This window comes from Paroedura picta, chromosome 6 (assembly GCF_049243985.1).
Source record: "Paroedura picta isolate Pp20150507F chromosome 6, Ppicta_v3.0, whole genome shotgun sequence".
NCBI lineage: Eukaryota > Metazoa > Chordata > Lepidosauria > Squamata > Gekkonidae > Paroedura > Paroedura picta.
Genome location: NC_135374.1, coordinates 27,390,520 through 27,418,201, shown reverse-complemented (window position 1 = coordinate 27,418,201; position 27,682 = coordinate 27,390,520). Strand labels below are relative to the sequence as shown.

The following is a 27,682-nucleotide window of genomic DNA, read 5'->3' as shown; positions in this document are numbered from 1 at the left end:
GAAAGATCTCACCGCTTCCTTAGGCAGCCTATTAGATCATATCTGGACTTTAAAAATTAGGTTGGAAGCCACTTCAAAAATATGGTATACGATGTGATATATCCTGGCAGGGCCAGGGTATCCAGAAAAGCCCCCCCCCCCCAAAGTGCCTGCAGCCACTGTGGTTTGGAACCTAAGCATGGCTTCTGCTTACATGGCTCTTTGCCAGTTCCCTGAGACAAGGGAATGCCTTTCCAGCTGAATTAGCGTCCATTAGGTAGGAATGCTCTGAGAATTGTTTTGTCTCAGGTGTAATGCATTTTTATGTTGCTGGCCAACATAATGTCCCACCCATTCAGGATTTGCTGCTCACAAAGACACACAGGGTCACCAACACATTTTCAAACGATGGAGATGTTTATTAAAAGTGCTTTTTGTCTGGGTTAAAACTAGATCCCTGAGTCCTTGTGATGAGGTATGGCTGTCGGCTAAAATAGCAATTAAAAATAGATTCCAGCAACATATCGACACGTGACCTGCAGTGCCCTACAAAAAACAGGCCGATCAACTCTATTGATCAGAGGCAAGTGCTTCGGTTTCAGTGCAGTCCCTAATGGGGTTCCAGAGTTCACTGCAGAGGTAAGACAGCTGGCGGCTCCAGGAGGGATACTTGCATGTACCTGCCATAAAAAGAAGTTGAGAAGTTGCAGATTAGAGCAAGGGATCTTACTTGTCAGTATCTTTTTAAAAGAGAGATTACAGAACTGTGCACTCAAATGCATAACGAATAAATAGAGTTGCAATTTTAGGTGATCAGCAAACTGCATTAGCCAGCATCCATTTTGTAAACTGAAGCTTGTATCCTAAAAGTGGTGCAGTTTCTAAACTGAGTTGGAATGCAGCTACCACCACCCTCGCTGAGGCCACCCATGTCTCCACAATTTTAAAAATAAAAGGTACCCAGAATACTGTACTACTGATATTGCATTATCCCAGTGTGAGTGTCTTGGTCTCTGAACTTCCAGCCTTTCGTATTAAAAGTTTGTCTCTAGCACCTTCCATTGTGGAGATACACCTTTGTGTTACAATGAATAGGGCTACAGACTTTAATTAAAAGCTGGAAATTAAAAGCACGTGGTATAATTGTTGGCAAGTACACATTGGTATGCTTATGTGCCATATCGCTATCTAGTTTTGATCATTTAAAGAAATAATGCAGGAGGAGATAAGTGTCCCTGGGACAGAGTCAAGGAAAACGGCTGCCACGTGGGTGAGAATAGTCTGAGTTATGATCCCCACACAACCGCCATCTGGGCTTCACTGATCTTTACCAAAACTTCAGAGCAAAGCAGATATGAGAAAAAGTGAAAAAAAGCCTGGGAAATCCCAGGAAGAGCATGAATGAACCACAAAGATGTAGGGAAGCAAAGGGGGGGGGGAAGCCCACTTCCCAAAACAAGAGCTGCTTTCAATATCCTACTTCTCACTACCTGAAGTGGCTTACAAACCCCTGTCCTTTCCGCTCCCCATGACAGACACTATGTGAGGTAAGTGGGCCTGAGAAAGCTCTAACAGAACTGCCATGCTATGTGAACTGTGACTGGTCCAAGGTCACCCAGCTGGCTCGTGGGGAAATCAGAGTTCTCCAGATTAGATTCCACCACTCTTAACCTTATACCACGCTAGCTCAAAAATGGTCTTTGCTTTTGATGTAAGGAATACCAAGAGCCCTGGATGACACAAAACACAAAGCGAAGACACTCACTTGGTCGTCTTGTATTTTTCTCTTATGGCTTGCTGGGCCTGAAGAGGAGCATCAAGGCAGGCTTTGTGCAGATCACTCAGGCAAGGCACTATCTCACTTAGCGAGTATCCGGTGAAAGCAGCAAGCGTTTCCGGCTGGTCGGGAGAAGGAAGTAGTTACAGCCACAGCCGTTCATTCAGGCAGTCTCATGCGCCGTGCGCCCTGCTCACCCACCAAAATGGGAGAAGCCTTCACCAGTTTCTGACACAATCCCTTTTCTCTCAATCCCTCCAGCTGCTGGTGCAACGAGAGCAGTAGAGCAGGGGTAGTCGACCTGTGGTCCTCCAGATGTCCATGGACTACAATTCCCAGGAGCCCCTGCCAGCAAATGCTGGCAGGGGCTCCTGGGAATTGTAGTCCATGGACATCTGGAGGACCACAGGTTGACTACCCCTGTGGTAGAGGATTGGTGATTCCCGCCAGGGCATGATTATCAACATTCTGATAGGTAGGAGGCTTATTGCATGTGTCCCTGCACTTTTTAGAATGAGCTAATGATGAATCAAAACCACACAGAGCTGGAAGAGACCACAGAGGGACATCCATTCCCACTCCCCCCCCCCCCCACTTCTTGGAGACATTAAATAAACATAGTCCTGACAGGTGCTTATCCAATCTCCTCCTAAAAACTTCCAACAATGGAAATTCCACAAACCTCCGAGGTAGCATGTTGCATGAATGAACAGCCCTCACTTGTCAGAAAACATTTTCTAATATTTAAGCAGAACTGCCTTTTCTGTAATTTGCTCCTAGTGCTCGTCTCTAAAGCTGCAGTAAACAAGGTGGCCTCCTCTTCAACTTGTCTACCTTTGACACAGCTCTCACCTTTTGCCCTTCTCTTTTCCAAGCTTTTGATTCCCGTTTGCCATCTCTCCACATTTTTGCCTCAGATGCTGCTGTGATATCCAGAGGTCAAAGTGGAGCAAATATTCATTAGGTTAACTAAACCACACTAACAGAAGACTCTGTTCCACACAATAGGTGACACTGCTAAAGCTTAATTTGTCTCTTGGTGACTCTTGAATGCTGAACAGAAAAGTGTTGTTGGATTTAAGATTATTTCATTCTAAAGGGTCACTGTGCTCATCTTGAATAGCTAAACACAAAGGCCAGACTCAACCAATCACTACCTTTTGATACCAGTTTGCAGTCTCTCTACATTTCTTCATCAGATAACCACTTAAGCAAGATTCAAGTGGGTAGCCCTGTTGGTCTGAAGCACAACAAATTTAGAGTACTGTGTCACCTTTAAGAGCAACAACGTTTTATTCAAGGTATGAGCTTTCAGGTGCATGCACACTTACTCAGATACAGTGTTATGAAATGGAAGAATCAGTTCATGGAAGTAATCAGTGTGAGAGTAAATTAATATACTGCATAATGAAAATGGCTAACAGATTCCCAATCTATTCGCCCATTATTCTCGTAATGTGGACATATTTATTGTCTACAAAATGTTTCCCATGCAATTCAATCCCAAGTGAATACAGACAAACCCAAATTGCTGTTCCTTATTGTCTCTTGAATCTGTTAACCATTTTCATTATGCTGTGTGTTAATTTACTCTCATACTTTGCTTATAAGTATGAACTGATTACTCCCATTTCATGATATTGTATCTGAGGAAGTGTGCGTGCACACAAAAGCTAATAACACAAATAAACCTTTGCTGGTCTTAAAGGTGCCACTGGACTTTAAATTTGTTCCACCCAGACATCTCATGTATCTGACAATACAGACTATGTTGACTAACTGAAGTGTGTTGCTAGGTGAGCCCCCCAACTTATATTGCACAGTTCTCGAAGGCCTTACACCAAGGTTAAGCTAGTAAAGGTACATTTTTAGTAGCCAGAAGGCAAGCTGTAGTGCAAATGTCCATTGATCATTACAGACTAGTTTGCAAGCCTGTTTTCAAGAGAGGAAACCCCACAATGCTGTCGTCTGAAATCCCCATCAAAAGTTTGGGCCAGTGGAGAATACAGAAGCTGATTTTAATTGAAACGGATGGAGTTAACAGAACTGGATTTGTGGGCTGCTTAGCATAGCTACCCTCCTGAGTTTGGAACCGTCTGAAAAAAAATGGAATACTGGCATTAGATTTTAGATGTTTTGTTATCTTAATAATTTAATTGACTGGGGATGTTTTTAACTGTAATCAAACCATGGATGTTTTGACTGGTGATTTTGTGAAGCATCAAGAGCCTTTTTGTTGGAAAGGGTGGTATATAAATCTAACAAATAAATAAGACTAAAGTGAAAAGTTTAGTTTTCCTGAAGCAGACTTACCCAGAAATGCCTGTTCACAGTATAATTTGCTAGACAGTAAGCAGCTGCTGCCATTTGTGAGGGAAGATACTTCAGGAAGGGATCTGCTTCGAGTAGGCTCAACTCTGCTACATACTAAAAGAAGAGAAGGGTACATTTCTTTTACCATGAGGAAAACCTTCTGCTGATTACTTTTACCAAGAAAGGGAGATTTAAACAGAATAGCAGCCAGTATCTGTAAGCCTCCACTGGATCTCGGCCAAGGGTGCTCAACCTTTCTCTTTAGACTTATTAAGCATCAATTCACTCAGCTGAACTGCAGCTTTGTAGCTGATTATTAACTTCAGTAAGTTGACTCAGTTCAGTCTACTCTTTCCATATTATGAAGAGAGAATAGGTCAGATCCAGACTATTTTACTTGCTAATGGGGAAAAAATCCTATTCCCTCTTCCTGTTGCAGACCCCTGGTGTGCTTATTATGCTATTTCTTGAAGGAGAGTTGGTTTTTATACTCCACTTTTCACTGCCTGGAGGGGTCTCAAAGCGGCTTACAATATGGTCTTGGATCCTCAGCATTTGTCATGAAGAAAACAAGCAGGAAATTATTTTTTGAGTTCTACCCACTTTTGTATTGAAATGTTTTAATGTTAACTGCAGGTTTTATTGGCTATGGATTAACTGATTTTAGGAAGTGGTTAGGGTTGGGTAGGGCTTTTTGCCCAGCAGTGGTTATGATTGGCTGTGCAGATATATTTAAATGCTGCTTTGATAGCAACTATCACCTGAACATGAGAACCAACACTCTGTTACTTGCATTAAGCTGTGGCAATCATTTTGTGGCTGGCTTTGCCTCCTATGGCAGCCATTTTGTGGCAGCCATTTTGTTGCTATGTACAACATGCTGTGCCAGGATTCCAAATTTGCCCACAGGCTCAACAAGTTTGGGAGGGGGGGTCCCTGAGAGAGATGTGGGATGTCTCAAAAGACAAGACCTGTTGGAGTATAAAGTATGTTAGACCATTTGGAAAACCTAGCTTCTGAGCAACAGTCCTCACACTGTACACAAAAGGATGCATCCACAACAGCCCACCTTCAGGTTGATGTCAAATCATTTTTGTTTTCTTGAAGAACATCTAGACATTTGGAGAAGGCAGCCTACCCTTGCAAAATTCTCAGTCTTCAGACAGACACCATGCCTCTGTAAATACTGCAGAAGAAACTGGTTGATGGTTGGGACTGTCAGGTCGAAGGCCAAGACTTTGAGAAGCAAGTGTTCCATTCTCAATAATTGTTTTTTTGTGTAGGTATCATCTGTTATATATACAAATTCTTCTATTTCTGGAGGATAGATTTCTTCATATTTCCTGGGGGAAAGGGTAGAGAAACCTTTAAAAGCCAGCACCTGCATTAAACACCAGAAACTTAACATTGTCAGCAGAGATTAAATGAACAGCTCTACTACTGCTCAGAACTTACAGCCTACTATAGCCACCTGCAGAACCTGTATTGTAACACTGGTTTAGATAAAGAATGTATTGACTCTTTTGGCAGGAGACCCAACTCAAGTAACACCAAAAGAAAGCCTATAATGCAGAATGGAAAACATCCCTATGGTTTCCATTTCCTTCTTGACCCTAGAGAAGGACCAGCCAACCATACAGGAAAACTAGGCAACCACCAAACACACTGGATGGGACAGAAGAGAATTCCCCACTCTATCAAAACATTAATATGTTACATTTTATCCAAGCAAGAACCAGATTTATCATTTCTTTGGTTTCACCCTCTCTATAATGTTTGGTTCAGATTAAAGTCATAGTTTGCCAGGGATACCTAAAACACTTGTGACAGTACTATTCACTAATCATATGGAATCAAAGAGTCGGAAGGGATCTCCAGGGTCATCTAGTCCAACCCCCTGCACAATGCAGGAACTCACAACTACCTGCCTACCCACAGTGACCCCAATTTCATGCCCAAATGATCCCCCCCCAACAAAAATCACCAGAATCCAGCCTGGTGTGGAGGAAATTCACTGACCATTCCATAGTGGCAATCAGCAATTCCCTGGGTATGTGAGGAAGGTCCACAAGAGACAAACACTGGCACATCCCATCCTGCCCATCCTCTCACAATCTGCTTAAATTCATAAAATCAGCATTTCTGTACTTCCTTTCCCTCCCCTCTGGGCACATGCCTTCCACCACTGCACCCTCTGCCAATGTCTACTTTTAGCCTCCACGCACACACTTTTCACACTGGCATTTACAAGGAGAGGGGTTGACCTTACAGTTTTACTACTTTTCTGCAAGCCTGAACATTAGCCCAATTTGCAGAAACAAATTTTGGATTATTCAATACCCTTGTAGATTTCTTTTTTTGATCCACGCATTGTTATTAGATATGCACAAAATTGCTAAGGAATCCTGCAGGAACAAGTCTGGGCCAAAATATAATTACACATATAATTACATATACAAAATATAATTACAGCTGTCCATCTTTTAAAGACTCTCCCAATACTATGACAGCCTCAGAATGTCAGCAACACATTGCACAAATTAGGTACAATATTTCACATTCCTTGCAATTTCAACTTTATAGGAAGCTTTACCTATTCAGCTCTTGCTCCCTTTAAAGGAAAGTTTTTATCAATGTTTCAGAAAGCAATTTCACAGCTGGCCAAACTGTGTCTTCATTTGAGTCCCCCCCCCCAAAAAAAGATACAGATTCCACTGACACTACATGCCCAATTCAAAACAGTCTCCAGAATGCCCCAAAGAATTTGTGTTTAACCAATGCCAACTACGCATAAATCATGGGGAGCATCACCAAGGCATTCAGACTAAGCAAAGTTGTATTCAAGCTGTTCGACAGCAGGTTGCGCATGCCTGAATGATTGCAAATAATCTAGTTATTTCATTGCAAGAGTAATGTGGACCCATCCTATGGTGGGTCCCAACTCAACACCTGCAGTCTACTGCAGACCGGAAAGCAAGGCAGGGGGGCAGAGAAACAGGTCCCCTTTATGTAGCAGTGTGTCCTGGGAGAGGGGAGGGGTAACCTAGGCCTAAGGCCTATTTATTCAAAAATAAAATGGGCCTCCCCTTTTTCTTCTTTTACATATCACAAGGCTGGACCTGGGGAGGAACAACTTACAACATGGCACCTGGCCCCAGAATAGTGAGACTGAGGTCCCAACTGGATTTCTCATGAGTTTTGGCTCATGCGTATTCAAAATGGAGAGCTGTATTCCTACACTGTGGCCCAACTCAGTCATCCTCCAGCAAAGGTTTGATCATTCAGGCATAGCTACTTACGCAGCTAGGAGAATTGCTGCTGTTCCTACAAGCTGCAGTTTCCCTCGAAGGACAGACATGCAAGAGAGAAAGCGGTCCAAGTAGTTGACAGCAAGGTACAGAGTCTCTGTGTGAAGCTTGTATTCTTCTCCAACTTCCACCAGCCAGTCCACCAAAATTGTGCGCATGCAGGTGGTGATATCTGGCTGCTTCCTCATGTAGCAAGGCTTTGGCCTGTATCGGACCTGTTTGGAACATAATTTAGCTTCCAAATAAGTGTGTAACCCAAATCTGCAAATTTCTTTTACCGAACACTTGAACTCCTGCTATTATGCAATACAAGCTTGGTGTTGGGAGCCTTGGAGAACCTACAGTCCTAGTTAGAATGGCTTGCCTTGCACAAAGAGCACCTGTGAATGGCTCAGCATCTTCCTGAAGCCTAAAAAAGAAGCCCTGAGTACATCAACTTTATTTTGGGCACAGCGCTATTTAAATGTATTCACTAATTACTACCAGGGGAACGGGACACTGGTACGCTTCCAAAATCTGCCGACATTCCAAAATAAGAACTGCAAAAGCTCATCTTAACTGGGAAGACATAATTAGGTATGATGTTAAAGCTAGCAAAAGAGGCCTGTATTTTTGGTAAGAACTCTCCCATTCAAAACGTAGCTAACACTTGAGTAATTTCTCTCTGGCAAGCAGCAGTACCGATAAGGACCAAGGATGATAAGTTGACAAGAAGCTGAATACAAATCAGGGCCTGTGTTGCAGTGGTACAAATACCACACTGATGTTTAGTAAGCAAGTCACGTAAGGTCCTTGTCGCTCACTTTGCTGTTTAAGAAATGCCTTTGCACAGAACTCTACTTGGTTCTGGTTCCTGCCTTTGACAAGCAGGGAAGCTGGGCAAAATTCAAAGAGCAAGAAGAGAAGCCTGAAGAACAGGGGAGGAACAAAGAAAGAGGAACTTCTTTAGGCTGAAGAAGGAAAAGGGAACGAGGATCAGGTTCTATACAAGGCATAGGATTTCAAATGGTGTGTGTGTATACACATATACACATGCTATACACACACACATATATATACACACATACACATATACACATACATACACATAGACATATATATCTCTATACAGCTTTCACTGTATTCAAATTTGGATAAGAGCTAAGTGAGCGGAGAGTGGGTGGGGCCGGTCCAGGTGAGGGGCCAATCAGAAGGCGCAAAGTGCCTTCTGATTGGCCCCTCACCAGGACAGACAGCAGTTCTAGCCAATTGGGTGAGGGCACAGTCTAGGCCCTCACCAGGACATGATAGAAAGGCTTCTAGGACCTCACCAGGACAGGCCAGAAAGCGACGGGGAAGCAGCAGGACACCGGCAGGAGACCGTGAGTACAGAAGGAAGCCTTCCCCTCGGGCTTAGAAGCACACTAGATGTGCCTCTAGGCCCCAGGGGAAGGCTGCGCCGCTGCTGGGGGAGGGGAAGAGTTCCCACCAGGCCCAGAAAGGCCGCACCCGGGGGCAATGCTGCCTCTATGTGTCTGATGAGTGGCCATGGTGGGGTGAACGGGCTTTGAATCTAGTATATATATTGTGCATAAATGTATGCATGTGACTATTTCAGAAAACAAAAACAGCCAAAAAGCAGCTTAGAAATTGAGCATAAAACACTAAGCACAAAAATGTATGATGTAAAACCTACAGGGCACTAAGCCAATAATGAAATACAAAGTTATCTAAGCTTTATTAGTACCCTTGCTCTATTTGTTCATTCTGTTTTCAACATAATGGTTCCTTGTCTATCTTTAAGGGAAAAGAGCACAACAATCATTGGTTCCTAAGCATGCATATAGGGTGCAAACACACTCCACAACATAACAGTGTGCATCTGATTGTAGGACATGTAATGGTAGACAGTGCATACTGTGACCCACACTGGCTTCTTCTGTCAACTGGAATTAAATTTGATGCAGGATATTTTAGAAGTATCACAAAACCCTTTTGGGTTAACCAGGTATACCTCTCCCAAAACAAAATAAAAGATATCCCCCCCCTCTGTGTCTGTGAAAAGTAATGTTGCTCTTGGGTACATTACCCAAGACTCCACTGGAAGAAAGATACAAAGTTCAAGACAAACTCTAAACAAGATACGAATGATGATGACCACCAACATCCAACTTGCACAGAATGTGTCATTTTTCTACTGTTCCAATCCAGAAAGTGCTGATGAAGACTAAGCAAGGCATAGAGTAATTGAGAATAAAGGGAAATGGAATGACTGAACTTTGCGAGGCTATCAGAAGGATGTGAAGGCATCCCTAAAACAATTCCAGCAACAATAAGCATAAGCCCATTTCAGATGCACTGAGCCAGTCACATACCAAAAAGGTCAAGCAGTGTTAAGAGACAGCAGACAGACCACCAGCTTGTATCCGAACACAACACACCATCCAATCAGTATGTGTGTAACTCACTTCTAGTAGCAGCTGTTCGTGAAAAGCAGGCATAACAAGATCAACAGAGTAAATCAACTCTACTGATTAAATTAGAATAGTTCAACATTCACTCCCACTGGGCTCTCCCCGTGTGACCCTTCTAGCTAGACAAAGAAGAAAGCAAATGAAGGGAAACGTATGCGCACAACAAGATGGGCTCTGCAAAGTAAAGCTGAAAGTCAAGCTAAACAAAAAACATGTTCATTAAACAAAAAACTATTCCTGTATAGTACTGAGCATATTATGAATAGGTTTATTGCTTCACTGGTTCAGAAGTAAAATCCAAGAACACAATCTTTTGCTAGCATTAACTCGGTCACACAGCATACAAGCTTTCAAGTTCATCAGAATTCTTTACCATGCCAGATGTTTTAAAAAATCAGGAACTGGAGAAAGCAGATTTTTTTTCCAAGTAATGATTGTATGATCTTGACACACCAGCATCTGTCTTCTGGCAGGCAATCCAGTTTCGTTTGGCTGCAGGCCAGGAGCCATACCAACCGGTCCCCAATTTCCCTCTTGCCCAAGCCTATGCACTACTCAGGGATCAGACACAAGTCAACATTCTAGCAAGCTTATCCAAAGGACCACTCACTTCAGCCTCCCGCAGGTAGGAATGAATATCTTCGGCGTATTCTACAATGCCCACAACATCCACATCACGACCACGGGGATCTTCATAGCGTGACTGCAGTGATGTATCGACCAACATTGGAGACACTAAATCACAAGCAGATTCAGGAAAAACTGATTGAAGAATGTACACAAAGACATTTCAGTTTGCACTTTCAGCAGAAGTAGAAAATGCTGTCAACCTGCAACCAACTTATGGTGACCCTGTAAGGTTTTCAAGACGTTAAGTCTTTCTCGACTTTTTACCATTGAGAAACCCCTGAAACATTTTTCAGACTTCAAGAAACTCCAAAAGTGGTGCAACCATGCAGATATATATATATAAAACTAATTAAGTCGTACCCATTTGGGAAACCCTTCAAGGGTCATCAGGAAACCCCAGAAAGGCCGTGTTAAGTGGTGGTTTGCCATTCCCTACCTTTGTGTTGCAACCCTGAATTTTGTTGGCAGTCTCCCATCCAAATACTAACCAGGGCCAATCCTGCTTAGCTTCCCAGATTTGAGCTAGCCTGGGCTATCCAGATCATGGCAGTACGCCTTCAAACTCTACTCATAACAAACATCATATATCTATTGCAAGTTAAAAACTTCAACTATGTAAGGAGCTGTACCTGTACTCAGGTCCAGCAGCAGGTGAAAGCTGGGTTTCAGTGTGGTGCTGTCAACTTCACACATGCTTGGTTCCTCCTCTTCTATAGCCACTCTGTTGTAGGCATTTTTCTGTTCTAGTTCATCTATATAAACGGTGAAGCCCTGCTTCAAGGACATGCTAGGCAGCACATTCTTTCCAGGAACAGGAAAAACATTTTCAGATCCAGAGACGCATCTCACTGTGGTAGTTCCCTTGAAAAGAAGAACCACCAAAATGGGAACATGATGTCCAGTAAACAAAACATCAAGTATTTGAGAATGCAAAACAGCACCATAGATTCCAGGAAGCAATAGCAAATTTTAGGGACGGTTGCCCAGGAGTTTTCCAGCCTCGCCTTCAAATTTCATGAAAACGTTAGTCTACTTTGTCCAGAAGGCTCTGAGCAGATGGTAGGTAAAGCAATTTTTAATTACTACAGTCCAGAATCAGATACTCCCATCTGTACAATTCAAAAGCAAACAGTTCTTCCCATGACTCTCTTTTAAGTGGCCAATGAAATAACCATGAAAATAAAGAAAAATGCTCAATGTATTTTCTAGATCAAGCAGTCGTATGTCCAACCAAAATTCGTTCAGTGTTCCAATGCACTTGTGATGAATGCTCAAGGATAGCGATCCCCAACCTGTGGGCCGTGGACCACATGTGGTCCTTCGACTAATTGGAAGTGGGCCCTGAAGGACGCCTTCTCTCCCCCTCCCCCCAGCCCTTTACAACACACTTTGGGTGTCATTGTCTCCCATCACTCCCAGATGGGACTATCTCATTGCAGAGAAACAAGCTCAGGGTTCCCATTGATTTGTCATTGTCATGAGTTAAAATTTCCATGAAAATAAAATGTTCCTTATGTTCCATGTTGTGGCGTGTCTGATACCAGATAGGCACAATTATTATATCTTGTTAAGAGTGCAGAAAGTTCAGGTTTTAAGCATTATAGTACTTTATTCACGCAGTGAGTGACTAACACAGGAAAATGTGATTACCTGCAATTGTTTAAGAAGCCCTACTTTAAGCCATGCATGCAGGGCTTTGCTTCTTCTTAAGAAAAAGAAAGAGGAGAATAAGATGCAGGTTTGGTTGGATCCAGCCCAATGGTTATCTGGATAGAAGGACTTCTGCCCATGGAGTGAGACTTTCTCACCTTTATGTTACTTCTGCTGCAGCAGCTTAAATGTCCTCTGAAATGTTGCTCCTGGAGGACTTCTACCCAGGGAGTGCTGCTGCTTTCAAGCCACATCCTGGGGGAAGGGGGAGGATGGGACTACCAATGCCATCTCTGAAGACCTTCCCCTCAACTCTGACATCTCTCTTAACCTCGTGTGAGGATGGACCATGTGGTATAACTTTTTAAAAGTTCCATACTCAGTTCCTGCCCACAGAGAGATTGGCACTAAAAGGGCTGGGAGATTCTGCTCAGATTCATATTGGAGCTACAGCCAGAATGCCCAGCCAGCACCAACACAGGTGAACAAAGAAGCCCCTTAAAACCATTATACTGGACACATTTGTAGCTGGGATAACATTAGAGTCTCTCCCTTCACTGGAAAAACTTAAATTGCATAGTGATGGCTCTGAAGTTTTCACCTGCCTGGTTCAGACTGGAATATAAATTTGTTTGTCTCTCAGTGCTCAGATGTCTCACAAAAAGAATGTCATTCCCTACCCCCAAGAGTTATTTTTTATTGGAATGTAAGATGAGCTTCTGCATTCTCAGGCAAGCATTCAAGCCAAGTTTTTCAATTTTATCCCCTTAGTTTCAAATGGATTGCTGTGAACTGAAAGACCCGCTCACCTGATCAATAGCTGCTCACTCGAAGAATAATCTTCTCTCTCTGTGGGTCAATTATTTTGATTAACTCTTGCAAACATGATGTGACTGATGTCTCCCATCCAGCGCCAAAACCCAAACAATCTTGCTTGGGCTTTGAAAGGGCAGGGAAGAAGACAGAGATGGCATTTCAAAGTATCTCCCAGCCACAGATGGTGCAATGAAATGTAATAGCCCAGGAGTTGCATGCACACACACCAGGAAAGATCTCCTGGAAACAGACGGACTCTTTCTATCCTGCAAAATGTCAGATATCAACCTGAGCATTCAACTGATCCAAGAGGAGGCACCCAGTAGTAATAACCGAGTATCTCACTGGTCAACCAAACAGCCATTTAAATTCTATAAGCAAGCCCTGCATTCAGCCTTCAGCTTGATATCTGACCTTAAGAGCAGACAGGCATTTAAAAAGGCCTCCTGATAGATGAAGAAGCATCAAATTAGTATGTTAAGAAGGAAAGTGAAGGCTGTAGATGAATTTGGAGACATAAACCCATCCAGACATCCATTCTATGAAGTATCCAGAAGCATAATGTTAAGCTCAAGTCAGTATTAAAAATGAGGCTTGGACATCTAGGATCCAAAAAGACAAATAGATTTGCCATCACCAGTTCGCACCAGTTTGCAGCAGCCCATATTTTGCTGAATAGAACATTGTACATTGTGGACTGAAAAACTTTTAATTATAATTCCTCCATCCCTCAATGGCAGATTCTTAAAATGACACATTTACTGAAGCTTAAATTGACAAAAAACTCCCAAATTTTCAACACCAGCTTAAATTGACAAAAAACTCCCAAATTTTCAACACCAGCTTGGGGGCCTAGAGTCAGAAATCCAGGTGGTATCAAGTATGTAAATATTACAGTCTTTTTAGACGCATAACCCACAACCTAGCATATCCGCAGTAGCATATCTAGGCTACAGCAGAGAAGTGCAGAAGCTCTAAGTCTGATTAAAGCATGTAGCCACTTGGTCCCTGGTGGGCTGGCTTTTGAGAAACTGTAGCTTAAGAGATAGAACCTTTCAGCAGTAGTTGACTCTTGGCAGTTAAAGAGGGTATGCATTGCTACTGACTTCTACATTCCATAGCTCATGGCATGGGCATGGCCACCAACAGTCCCCCAAATCTTTGTGTACAAGACTTCATCAGCATTATGGGAATGACTACTAAACAGTCCCTAGTGCTCTTATGTACCTCTTACACTGAACCCTGTTCATAAATCAAAATCCAGCATCCATCTATACAAAAAAATTGGCAAGAGTAAATTATGGATCAACATCTGCCAATGAAAAGGAGACCACCCAAAGTCAAACAAAAATTTATGCAATCTGAAGAGAAACCAGAGTATGAAAGTCAAACACAAACTTACATTTGTCCAGGACAGGCATAACCCAGAAACCTTGAAATAAAACCCACTGATGACAATATAAAATAAAATGATGTACAGCTTCAGTTGGTCCTGAAACACAACAGACACAATCTACAAAGGGGAGTTTTAGCAAAGCATCTCTTCTGTTCCGCAGTCTGCAAGACCTTCAGTCTGCCTACCATAAAGGTGTGATTACAGCCAACCGCAAACAAGAAGACCAACCAGCCGAGAGTTCAGACAAACCAATGCAATATCAGCCTGGCTGCTATGGCTAAAGTTCATCAGTTTCACACTGTTACTGTGTCATTTAATAGTTGTGTCATTATAGTATCACTTTGCATTCAGCTTCCAATCTACATTGGAGGGGATCGTGGTCTCAGCCGACTCCTACCATAAAGGTGTGGCAGTGGGCAAAATTGTTCTTGAAGTCAAACCAGACTTGAAGTCAAACTGGCCTTGAAGTCACCTGGTGCATATCCTGCCCCATAGTGATAGAAAAGGTTATGGGAAATTCAAAGAGATGTTCATTTCATTGTCACTTGCTCTCTTTAGAGTAGAATCAGAGAGGAAAAAACCTATCCTTAGGCTACTGACAATATTTTCAAAATGTGTACAGAATAAAGTCAAGTAAAAGGTCTCTTTGTTCTATGTTGCTGCAGAGCGGTTGGATTACTAGCATCCCTACAGCACAGAGCCAAAGGCCAATGTATGCTTTAAACTATTTAATAGAGGACAATCACTGAGGAAAATTACCCTTTGAAAACGGGATATATCTGGGAACCATTCTGGTTGGATTCTACACTACAATAAATCAATATAGAACAAAGAGACCTTTTACTTGACTTTATTCTGGATAAATTTTGAAAATATTGTTAGTAGCCTAGGGATAGGTTTTTTCCTCTCTCTGCTTGTAAACACTACAAACCATCCTATTTGTCTGTATTTGCTTGGACTCTTTAGAATAGAAATGGGTCTCACTTTTAGGACTCAAGAGTTTTTCTACAAAGTAAGTTTTAGTGACACAACCCCTTTTGCTGTGTAATTTGGTTGACAATTCTGAAAACTGTACTGAAGTATCAGAGAGTTTGCAAAGGTACTAGGGAATGTGGTTTATTCTACTGTGTATAGCTTGCTAAAGGAGCCTCTTGTGGCGCAGAGTGGTAAGGCAGCCGTCTGAAAGCTTTGCCCATGAGGCTGGGAGTTCGATCCCAGCAGCCGGCTCAAGGTTGACTCAGCCTTCCATCCTTCCGAGGTCGGTAAAATGAGTACCCAGCTTGCTGGGGGGTAAACGGTAATGACTGGGGAAGGCACTGGCAAACCACCCCGTATTGAGTCTTCCATGAAAACGCTAGAGGGCGTCACCCCAAGGGTCAGACATGACTCGGTGCTTGCACAGGGGATACCTTTACCTTTACCTATAGCTTGCTAAAACTAGGATCCTACTGTGGAATTTTAAAATCATTCATGTCAGTATTTATGTTTCACCTCCATTCTGGTTTTAGACTTCTGGTTGGTTCTACAACACTAATTCCTATTGCATTGTTCACTGAACATCTCTCCCTGTCAACTGTACTGACTCACTTGTATCCAAACAAGGAAGATGGACTATAAACATTCATTAAAAAGAACATACAAAACTGACATGGCAAGAAATGTCTCCTCTAACTATTGATGGCCCTCCAAATCCTTGGGCTTTCCCAGCCCTGCTACCAGGGATGAAACCAGAAGCCTTCTGCTGGCAAGGGATGTGCTCTTGGCTATCACCTGCTCAGACAACAGTCTGCAAGGAAGCCCATCCCACCCACCCCTAGGTTTACCTGGCTGCAGGATCTCAGACACTGCCCATTTTCAGTCAACACTCCAAGAACTGCCCTCGGAGGGGGATTTTGATTGGCACGAGACTGCACGACAACTGGAAGGGCCTCCTGCCCCGCACCTTGCGCTTTCTCATCTCCCTTGTTGCCACGCCGCATTTCTTCCAAGTCAGCAGCTGATAATGGGGGGGGGGAGGGGAGAGAGAGAGAAGAAACACACTAAAATAATTTCAGAAGTTTTTCACAAATTCACTTTCCGAAATCAACAGATCTCTTGCCCCTTGCTGAAAATACCCCCAGAAAGATGCAGCCTTTAGTGCATGAGTCAACAGTATTATGCCTTTACTTAGTGCTTTCAGTGTTGAAAGCCCTTGACATGCATCAGCTGCAGTAATGGTTTTTTCTGTATTTATTACTGACTCTAAACCACTCTGAGCCTGCCTGCAGGGAGGAACGGTAAGTAGATCAAATAAATAAATAAATAAATTCCTACAACAGTCTTGAAATGTAGGCCAAAATGGCTATCCCTATATCATAGATAGGTAGATTGAAGAGGAAAGCAAGTAGCTTTCTTGGGGCTTCGCGGTGAATTTGCAGACTGGGCCTTACATTACATCAGTGCATCCAACAGTCCAGTCCACTGCAAGTGCTCAGGGTACACAGCAAACTGGTCAGAGATATTACAGAACGAGAACCTCCAGAAAGCCAATCAAAACAAATCATCAAGAACAGTGAAGCCCATAAACCCCTTAGACGTGCATCTTTGCCCAGCACCATTTGCACCTTGCCAAAAAATCAACACGGAGCAAAGGAGCACCCAGTGGAAGAGTCTAACCCCAGAGTTGCCTGGTTACTTGAAAGTAAGCCCCTCCCCCCACCAAAAGGACACAGAACTCAGTTCCAAGGAGACTTGTTGGGCATCAGAATCCCAGCCTTCACCCAGAAGCCCAATTTTGCTGAACTCGGCAGACCCTGATTCCAAAAGTTTAAGAACTGAAAAGTTGCTTCCATGCAAACTCCCTTAAATCACCAGAGATATCTAGGGGAGAAAAGAGACCCGGAGAAGCCTCCCTGAGCCGTAAGAAAAGGCGGAACAGAAGGATTTTAATAGAACTAAAGACTATCGGGCAGCGGCATCCCAGACGCCCTGGGCCCTCCTAACCTCAGGCGCTTGGAGACGGGCAGCCGCGCTTAGAAGGACGCTGCAATTGGTAGTCAACCTGTGGTCCTCCAGATGTCCATGGACTACAATTCCCATGAGCCCCTGCCAGCAAACGCTGGCAGGGGCTCATGGGAATTGTAGTCCATGGACATCTGGAGGACCACAGGTTGACTACGCCCCCGGTGCTGAGCGTGCAGCCGGCCGGAGGTCAGCCGCCTCCTCTCTCCCCCGCCCCCCCCCGGCGCCTGCCGCCACCCCGCTGAAGAGCTCGAGAAAGCCCGGCGCCCCCGGAGCGCTGCCAACGGCGAGGCGGGGACGGGGCACCTGCACGCAGGCCAGCCTCTCCCGGGGGGGCGCAACCGCCAAGCGCTCCGGGGCTGCTGCCGCTCCTCCGGGCGGCGGGGGCGTGGTTGCGGCACCTGCCCCGCGGGGAGCCCGGCCGCGTGCGCAAAGAGAACGCGCCCCACCCACGCCCAGCGCTGCGGCAGCCCCCTTCGCCCCGGCCCGCCGAGAGCCTGCGCTGCCCGGCGCCGGGGGTTCCTTCCTGCCTGCCTCCTTCGCCTTCCCCTCCCAGCCACCAACCAGCAGGGCGAGGAGGGCTCCGGGCGGCCGCGCCGCGCCCCGGCCCAGCCTATATAGCGCCGCCCCCAATCAGCGCGGGCGCCTCCGTCGGGGCGCCGCCCGTCCCACCCCTCCGGCTGCTCGCCTTGCGCCGCCCGCACTTTCAAGCCGCCCGCGACTGTTGAGGCTGACCAGTTGGCGCTGGCCGACGGCGCCCGGCATGCGGCCGCCAGCTCCCGTGGCAACGAGCGCTGCTGACGTGCGGCGCTCCCGGAGGGGGATCGCCATGGAGATGTCGGCCAGGCTGGGAGCGAGCCGGCCGCCCACCCTTCCCGTCGCAGCGCCAGCGCGGAGGAGCAGGCCGGGACCCTCGGCGGAGCTTCGCCGCCGTCCCCCTTCGGGCCGAGCCAGTCCAAGGCACAGGCGAGGACGCGGCGGGAAGCCGCCCTGGCCAGTCGAGGCCCCCCAGACCACAGGCGACGGCTCCAGCCCAGCGCCTCGAGGGGAAGCGCCTTTGCTCCAACGGAGCAGCGGAGGCTGGGAGGCCCGGCAGGCTCCCGCGCGGCTTCTGGGGTTGGGAAGCTCTGCGCTCGGCTGGGGCAAGAACAGAGGCGCTCTTTGGGGTTTCTGGTGGGGAGCAACCGCAGATGCCCTAAGGCAGGGGTAGTCAACCTATGGTCCTCCAGATGTCCATGGACTACAATTCCCATGAGCCCCTGCCAGCATCTGGAGGACCACAGGTTGATTACGGGCATTCACTGGAAAAGAAATTCTCCTTGTAAGAGAGACTGGGTCTATGCCATTGGGAAGGGGGCATTTTTAGTTCCGGAGGACGGCTCATGGTACAGCAATGAGCGCTCCCTTAAAGTAACAGAAAACATGAATACTCAATGGAGCACGAAAAAAGGTGATTTTAAATTTTAAAAGTTGTAAACCATTTGTGTTTCCAAATCTTTTGACATCAGGAACAGCCTTGGGCGTGGAGGGGGGGGGAGGATAAGGAACATGAGTTCATGCTAATCTTGCATGTCCACAGCTCACTTGTTCTGGAGTAGACCCATAGCATTGAATAGGGTTCTTTCCATTAATTCTATTCACTTACCACTAACCAGCCATTCATGCTTTGTATGCGCCTATTAAAAGTGTCTTACGTATGCATGACCTGTACTGTGGACCACTAAGGTTTTCTGATGAATGGCACAGACCACTATGGGATGTTGGAATGCTGCAGACAGAATGACCATTTGCTGCAAGGACCAAACCTCATTTAGTTTTGTATATCCTGCCCTTCTCCCCAATGGGGATGCAAAGCAGCTTGCAACATGGTTCTCCCCATCTGCATTTTATCCCTGCAACACCAGTGTTGGTGGTAGGGAAGGCTGAGAGAGTGCCTGGCCCAAAGTCACCCAATGAGCTTCCATGGCACAGTTGAGATTCAAACTTTGACATGCTGTCCAATCCTAAGCATTTTGCCACAGAAGTTTCTAGGGGAGCAAGCCCTGCAGAATAAAACAGGACTTCTAAGCAGGTCTGTTTAGGATTGTTCTCCAAGCAATACATGGTTAGGATAACTGCAGGGTTAGTTGAATGGAAATTTTTTGTACCAGGAAGCCTGTCCATCTTGGCAGGACCTGAATCATTCAATAATTTGCACTTTGTCACTATTGGCACTATCTTTTCAAACAATAATACTTATTTAGGCTACTTATGTTTTTCCTCTCTTCATTTTGCCTTCCCCCAAATTCACAGCCATTATTTCAGAAAGGTTTACAACAAGCCTGTAAGGTAGACCAGTCATATTAAAGCAGTGTTGCATGCCTATCATCCACATTTCTGTTCCACCTTCCTGTTTTTCCACTTCAATAAAACTTGGAGCCAGGCTATGAAAATGTGACTGGCCTAAAGCAGCCTCTAAATTTCTGATAGAATCTAGATTTGAATCTGAGACTGTTTGGTTCGTCATCCTGGACCTTGCATTTCACAGGATTCCCATGCAGGGTTTAGCAACCCACTTGTCCGTATCTATTTTTTTTGAGTTACATTTCAAACTGGAGAAGTAACTTGGGGCTGTTCTCCCCTATTATGGCACTCTAACCAGGGAAGGAACTGAAGTGAATAAAACTTCAGCCATTCACTTGATGTTCCTTCTTTTTCAGTCTGTTGTGAGTTGCAATCTGGGACAGTTCTTTCCCTCTTTCTCCAGCACCCAACCAATGTCGTGCTGAATATATAGCCAATGATATCTCAAGTGAATAAACTGAGCTATGGGTCTGAAGCGGCTGTCTTGTGCCTGCTCACCTAGGCAGAAACCTTATTGAACACTGAAAATTATTTCCAAATAAACTTCCAGTGAAAAGGATTGTGGTGCATGAGATGGTCTTCATATTACAGCCCCAAGCAAGAGCCAGTTTGGTGTAGTGGTTAGGAGTGCGCACTTCTAATCTGGCATGCCAGGTTCGATTCTGCACTCCCCCACATGCAACCAGCTGGGTGACCTTGGGCTCGCCACGGCACTGATAAAACTGTTCTGACCGAGCAGGAATATCAGGGCTCTCTCAGCCTCACCCACCTCACAGGGTATCTGTTGCAGGGAGAGGAAAGGGAAGGTGACTGTAAGCCGCTTTGAGACTCCTTCGGGTAGAGAAAAGTGACATATAAGAACCAACTCTTCTTCCTCTTCTTCCGTGCAACCAAAGGAGAATCACAGAGAAGGCTTTCTGCTTTTGCTGAGAAGCATGACAACCCATGTACTACCCAGCCCATCTAACCTCCTAGGTCCCTTTGCCTACAGACCTTTCCTTCGCCTGAGCTGGTCTCCTGCAGTCACCTAGTCTTAGAATCATAGAGTTGGAAGGGGCCATACTGGCCATCTAGTCCAACCCCCTGCTCAACACAGGATCAGCCCAAAGCATCCTCAGTAGTCTTCTGGCTTGCTGAGACAGTGCCCGCTACCTAGTGTAGCGGTTGGTCATGGCCCTGTCTTCTGCTCCCTTGCTGGCTCTTTTCCAGGTCTTCAGCAACTTGGCTGCTGCCCTCCACTTGCTGCCCTGCATTCCCAAGGCAGCCCAGGGCTCTGCAGTGAGTTTTTCTGTCTGAAGGTGAGCAGCTCAGGAGAGGGACAGGGAAGTCCGGGACTTGCGCCACCATTGCCAGGGGCTTGTGGCCATAGTGGCTTGTGGCAAGAACTTCTGCAAATTTATGTGACAGGATGTTCCCCTCAGGAGGTTGGGCAGCATACAAGTATTAAAAATAAATAATGAGGCTTCTGAAGAGTGTCAGTATGCGTAGGCTGCTTTTTGCTCCAGTTCAACACCTGGGGGTTTGTTGTTCGGGAGCATCCCCTCCCTAACTGCCCACTTCAGTATGATCTTACCCAAACCTGACCTGGTATGTTATTTTTTTGGAAAGCATGCTCATATGCTGGGATGGGGGTGGGGTGGGTTTATGTGGGTTTATGTATAGCTCCATTTCAAGACAGACTGTCTCTGCACAATCTAAATGTTTATGAAACTTGAAAGCAACAGGGGGGGGTGGAACTTGGAAGGACAGGAGATCCCCTGTGACTTTGATGTCTCTCAATCATAGGTAGTTATTTTGACAGGCACAGGTTAAGGACAGTATATAATGTATCCTGTGCAAACTAGAAGCACCAACATCACCGGGGATCTCTATATGACTCTCGTCCAAGTATGGTGAGGATTGGATTTACGGGGTCCAAGTTATGGACCCTCAAAGAATGTGCTCCCAGGAAAGTGCTCTCTCTCTCTCTCTCTCACCATGCCCACACACACATCTTGGGTCCCAGCTAGACGTATTTGCATGGAGTTCTTTGCTTTAGAAAACGTTGAGTCATGACTTCTGCTGTGGAGGATTCCCTGAGGCTGGATTTATTAGCCTCAGTGAATTTGTTTCCATTAAAGAAAACTTCAGTTAATCTCAGTGTATTTGTTATTGGGTTTGTTTGTTTGTTGCTACAAGCCACATGCGAATCAGTGTCAGAAAACACAACACAAAAGAAGCGTTCAACTTTGCTGGACTGTGTGTCGTAATGTACTAATAAAGATCGAGGTGTACATAAAATGCCATAGTTATTCAGGTCACTGCTGCTCACATTGCAGTCTCCATAGCAATGGTTCACGTGTTCCTTAATAACCGAATTTCTGTGCGATTTCAGATGAAGCCGCTGATAATGATGTTGTACATTAAATGTAGATCAGGCACCTTAGTACAGTTTTCTGGGCACTGTTCCAAAATCCAGACAAAACCCTGTCATTTGTAGCCATCTTACCAAGGAGTTTGTAACAAGTGCTGCAACGTGTAAGGCAGCAAAACTGGTTTTTACCCTGGGCTTGGGAGGCATTTACACCTCTGCTGTATTGAACTGCAGGTTATCTTTGGGACCACTGTGCTTCCCTCTAATGCCTTAGAGTGGAAACGTCCTGTTTTCCATTCAGAAGCCAGGCCTGGCGAAACAGTTGGTTGCTTCTGTTAAAAGTTAATGATTCAGCAAGGCGGACAGACTGGGACCTCTCATCCCTGGGCCTGGGGTCAATGTGCAACTTGATATCATGCATGCCATGAGTTGGAATATATTAGTTCAATCCTGTTGGGCGACCGAAGACGCATTTAATTTAGTCCTGTAAATTAGTGCTATTTATTTCAGGGATTCGGAGAGACTTGTTTAATGACACATCATTTCCATGGCCGGCAAATATTTTTACTCAGGGTCATTTATTTGAGCCACTGCTGCTGTTCTCCTGCCGTTGTATTGTTCCAACAGCTCTCTCTAATTATTGGCTGTAAATTTAATATGGATGACCTGTGCTCTTTTATTTGCTGAACATTTATTGTGTTTTGTTTCTCTTGTCATCTTCTGGATTATAAAGTGCCTGGAGGAACTTTTGGCTGTGAATGCTGAGTAAAAAAAAATTTTTTTTTAAATAAGGTAGCCAATGTAGTGCGTTGGACGAAGATCTGAAGATCCCAGGTTGAAACCGCTGCTCTGCCTTGGAAGCTTGCTGGGTGACCTAGGTTGAGCCTACATGACCTCCCGGAACTGTTGTGAGTTTAAAGCAGAGGACAGGAGAGTGATGTGAACTGCTCTGGTGGGGTCCTTGTTAGGTAGAAAAGCAAATTGTATGCCTTTGCAGTGGCTGAAAACATTGGGTTTCATAGCCATGTGCTTCCATTTCCTCCCGTACACCATGATTCAGTAGAACATAGGAGTTAAAGTGGTGTGAATCTCTGAGCAGAGGTTGACAGTTGAGGTCCCTCACAGAGGGATTCGTGTTTCAACTTGAGAGCCCTATGGAAACTGACTCTTGGGCTTCATATCTCAAGTTACAAGTTGCCAGCCAGCATTTCTTGTTTGGCAAGCAACATCTTGACATTTCAAAGCAATCACTGCTTTTTTCTTATAATGAATATCCTCTCTTTGCTGGAAATTAGATTGGCGGGAACAATTTCGGCTGTGACTATGAATATTATTGGAGGGGTGGGTGGGAATAAAGCTCTGTTGACATACAGGGGGAAACTGGGTAAGAGAACTGCCGATCCAAATGAATATTTCAGCACATTTGTAATGATAAGCAAATTAGTATTTAGCTCTATTAAAGTGCAGTTAGGTCAACCAAATGGCAACATTTATTCTCAGACTGTTTTAATAATTTAAGGTTTTTCCCTGCAAACATGATAACACATATTTGAGTTGATAGATTCAGATGGCTAGCCTTGTTTCATACGACTGTTTTTTTTCCTATCCTAATCTTAATAAATAATATTTAAGGGTCATGGTCACACCCAACTTCATTGGGTTTTCAAGGCAGGAAATATACAGTGGTGATTCGTCATTGCCTGGCTTTCATGGTGGTCTCCCATTCAAGTACTGATGTGGGCCAACCTTGCTTAGCTTCTAAGTTCACCCAAGTTCAGTTGACTCTGAGCTACTCAGGCTGCTTTTTGCCCTAACACACTATTTCTTTTATTTTCCCCTTTATACCCCACCCTTCACTGAAGGTTCAGAATGGCTTGCAAAAAAGATTAAAATACATAAGCATTAAACATTAACTATTAGGTTTTTTAAATTAAAAAATGAAATATAAAGTAATTAAAACAGTTTCAAGCCTCCTTCTTCCCCAAGTGAAAAAGAGGGGGGAGGAGAAATAACATTAATTCAGGTAGCATTTAGTTGGATGGGTTGTAGGAAGGGAGGCCAGCAAATTATGATGTCGTTTCTAGGCTTCAACCGTAGGCCTGGCAGAAATGGGTAAGGTCCCGCAGGGCCTTGATCTCAGGGTGTCCCGCCATAGAGTCCCTGGCTCTGGCTGAAGCCAATTTAACTTCCTTGGGAGACATAATGGAAGAAACTGTCCCATAGATACACAATACACAACCACATTGAGCAAAATTAAAGCAATAGCATTAAAATGGAAACAACAGTTAAACTAATAGAAGACCTTGGGGCTAAAAAAATGAACCATTAAAGTTCAAGAAGGCAAGACAGATTTTGCCCACCACGTAAAAGATTGTGAGATGGCGTGGTGGGCATCTTTTGATACAGGGAGGAGCTTTGGGCCAGCTGAGCAAATTGCTATGCAATGAAACAGGCTCCAGGAGCAGGTGCCAGAGAAAAGACCTTCCCGTGCCCAAGAACCCAGAGAGCTGCTGCAAGTAAAAGCTGACCCTAATATAGTAGATGGACCAGTCCTCGGACTCCATATAAGTCGTTTTGGTACAAAGGAATCCCATGAGCCCAGAAAGCTGGATAGCTGAATGGAATTTGTAATAACCACCTACCTTACATTTCACTTGTGTAGTGTCCAAAGCATTGCATGTATCTCAGTAATCTTTACAACCTGTGACTGTAATTGTCACCATGTGGGGGATCAGAGGCTGAGCTGCCTAAGGCCTTCTCGCCAATCCACAGCCAAGATAAGATTTGAACCCAGAATTCACTGCCTCCCAAAATCACTGCAATTGCACCGCAAATGAAACTTTGCCATAATGGAGGGGGTCAAATAAAATAGGTGACTATTAGAGAGCAGGTGCTGACTCTGGAAATGGACCCAGTGACATTGCCTCTAAAAGTGGCACGATCTGCTGATCCAAGCCGGTAGTAACAATGCCTGTTTCTGTGCTTAGGACAGCTTTGTCAGATGATGTCTTCACCCATCCTTAATCTAGTCTGAAGGTTGCATCCGTAGCCTCTGGTGCTTGGAGTCTCCCTCCAAACCATGTGATACAGTCATGGTGGTCTTTTATTGGTTCCCCCAAAGACCTGCATTTTGCCAGCAATTATCATATACCATGTAGTGCTGAATTCCACAATGCAATTGTACATTTGATGAAGACATCCCTTTTTTTGTTTATTTAAAAGCCAAAAGGAATGCCTTTCAAACCCAGGTGATTGAAACTCACAAATTGTGTCACTGTTGTCAATCTCACCGAGGGAAAAATAGTGACAACCAGCATGAAAACAGACATTCATATTCTCTCAAAGAGCAGCACTTGAGCACCAACAAATCTGTGGGAGGGTCCCACCACTGGCTGGGACAATCTGAGGTTTCTTAAGGGAAGAAAGCCCTCCCTCAGAGCTCAGGAGGGATGGAATACAGCCTTGCTATACACTTCTTTAAAATATCCTGAACAAATTATGAGTCCAGCAGCACCATTAAGTTTTATTCGCGGTTTAAGCTTTCTGTGCATATTTTACATGCACACGAAAGCTTATACCTTGAATAAAGCTTTGTTGGTCTTAAAGGTGCCACCAGACTCCAACTTGGTTCTGCTGCTTCAGACCAACATGGCAACACACCTGAATTTAAAATATCCTATTAGCAGAAATAATTTATCCACCCTGCCTTCCTACTGCATCAAAGCCAGATAATTAGTCTTATTTTTAGAACCCTTGCAAGAAAATAAATTCCCTGTGAATGGGAGAATTGCTGCCTGGCTCAGGATAAAATTAAACAAAGATCATAGATGCCACATAGATGTGAAATATCGCAATCATTCTATAAAGCTATAACAGGCATGGTTTAAAGCCACAACAGACCTATGGGGGGGTGCTTTGTGCAGTTCCCAGAACCTACTTTTTAAGCCAAAACTTCCTGTTCATAGATCAAGGGCCATCTCATTTGCTATAAAATGAATGAACAGTGGTGAATGAGCTCTGACTGTACTTCTGTACAAAATTCCCATTTCTGAATTGCCTCACAATGCTGATGGGGGGGGGAACACATGGACATCTCTCAATTCATTCCTAAGAGATACATATTCACACCATCCATAAGCAGTTGAGTAGCAGGATTCACAAGCTAAAGACACTAATTAACAGGATTTAATGTCTGCATTGAAGACATTTGCTAGACATGTTTTGTTAAGGCAGGTGACCTCCAAAGCTCCACGTATTTAATTGTGAACCTCTGAAGAGTTATCTTCTCTCTCTTCTGTGGACTATATAGCCTGCTGCTAGCTAGTTCGCATGAGAAGGTGCCACACCTCTTGTCTCTGAAAAGAGCCGTAGGGTGATGAAGCAAGGTCACAATCAAATCCAGGGACCCTGATGCCTGGAAAAGCTCCCCTACCTCCCCTAACCCTGTAGCTGGGGAATGGGTGCAGAAGATTGCCTTTTTCAATGTTTTGACTCTGGAGGAGCCCCCCAAATATTTTTTCAGGCTTTGAGGAGCCCTGGAACTAGGCCAGATGTCAGCTTGCCTTCTGCAGTGCCAAAGGCGGTCTGAGCGGGAGAGAGAAAGGTGGTTTGAGGCAGTAGACATCAAGGCTCTACCCCCTTTCCCAGCCATGATAACTGCATGAGGTACAGTAGATGGTCTATGAACAGAATCCTGACCCTGTCCCTGTCCCAGCCACCCACTTTCAGGAACACTCCCTCAAAACCAGCAGACTGCTAGATGAGGCACCTAGCTGAAGACTAGGTGAAGACCACGGCAGACCACCATGACACCTCCTCCCTATCTCTCTGGCCTCAGCCTGCTGCTGTACGCAGAAACCTGGCTCTGATTTATACCCCAGCCTCATCTGGCCAGGTCTCCAAAATGCATGCCAGGTCACCTGTTCATACAGACCCAGCATTGAGCAACAGGATCTCAAGGCCATGGGGCCCAATTGCAGCTCAACTAAGTCATAACTAGTTTGGCCCAAAGATCTTCACACGGCAGCCTGTGGACATTCATTGTATGCTGCATATTCAGTAACATTTTCCATGCTGGACCATGTTTGTATTTAAAATCTAGCGTCCCTTTTGTTCAGCAGAAGTAGAATTCTCTCTCTTCCCATTAGCTTTTAAACATTTGATAATTTCTATTACTGGTTGATAGAGCTGAAATGAATCGAGAGGGAGATTCTCAAGTAAATTATTTTTTCCCCATTTGGTTTTCTTGAACTAATTCCGCTAATGAATTTTGCTGGGTTAAGGGACAGAGGATAAAGCAAATTGCAGAGAATGTTAATTCTGCATATTGATAGGATCAGCTCAAATTTTAGTTTCGTTCTGAATTCAAGTCAAATTTGAAAAGCAACATTTGAATCGACTTGGAATTTAGAGACACATTATAAAACTTGACAGGCTGTTTGAATGCATGCAACATTTCATTTCCACTCCACACTTCTTCTCTATAGTCAGTCATGGGAATCTCCTGCCAACCCTGCTTACCTTTTCCAGTTGTGGAAACAGGTGGCTTTAGGCTGTCTTGATCTACCTTCCTCTTCTTCCTCCTGCAGTTGCTCATCAGTTCTGCCATCTCCCTTCAACTTACTTCCAAAAGCTGTAGAACTTGCTCTCTAGACCAGGGACTAC

The 27,682-nt window shown here is 44.7% G+C and overlaps 1 protein-coding gene across 8 annotated transcripts; it reads right to left on the bottom strand.

The window, feature by feature from the left end:
• Positions 1 to 375: 375 nt before the first annotated feature.
• Positions 376 to 27,682, bottom strand: CCNA1 (cyclin A1). Of its 8 annotated transcripts, none has more exons than XM_077341887.1 (9): positions 27,539 to 27,682; positions 16,146 to 16,318; positions 11,090 to 11,321; positions 10,441 to 10,565; positions 7,369 to 7,592; positions 5,208 to 5,412; positions 4,070 to 4,183; positions 1,745 to 1,878; positions 376 to 659 (listed from the first exon to the last, which is right to left on the bottom strand). In XM_077341887.1, the coding sequence occupies exons 1-9, from the start codon at positions 27,624 to 27,626 to the stop codon at positions 608 to 610; spliced, it is 1,347 nt and encodes a 448-aa protein (XP_077198002.1). In that variant the 5' UTR covers positions 27,627 to 27,682; the 3' UTR covers positions 376 to 607. The 8 variants fall into 8 exon arrangements, with proteins under 8 accessions (XP_077198002.1, XP_077198001.1, XP_077198005.1 ...); XM_077341886.1 differs by lacking the exon at positions 27,539 to 27,682 and adding an exon at positions 18,027 to 18,168; XM_077341890.1 differs by lacking the exon at positions 27,539 to 27,682 and adding an exon at positions 18,011 to 18,099.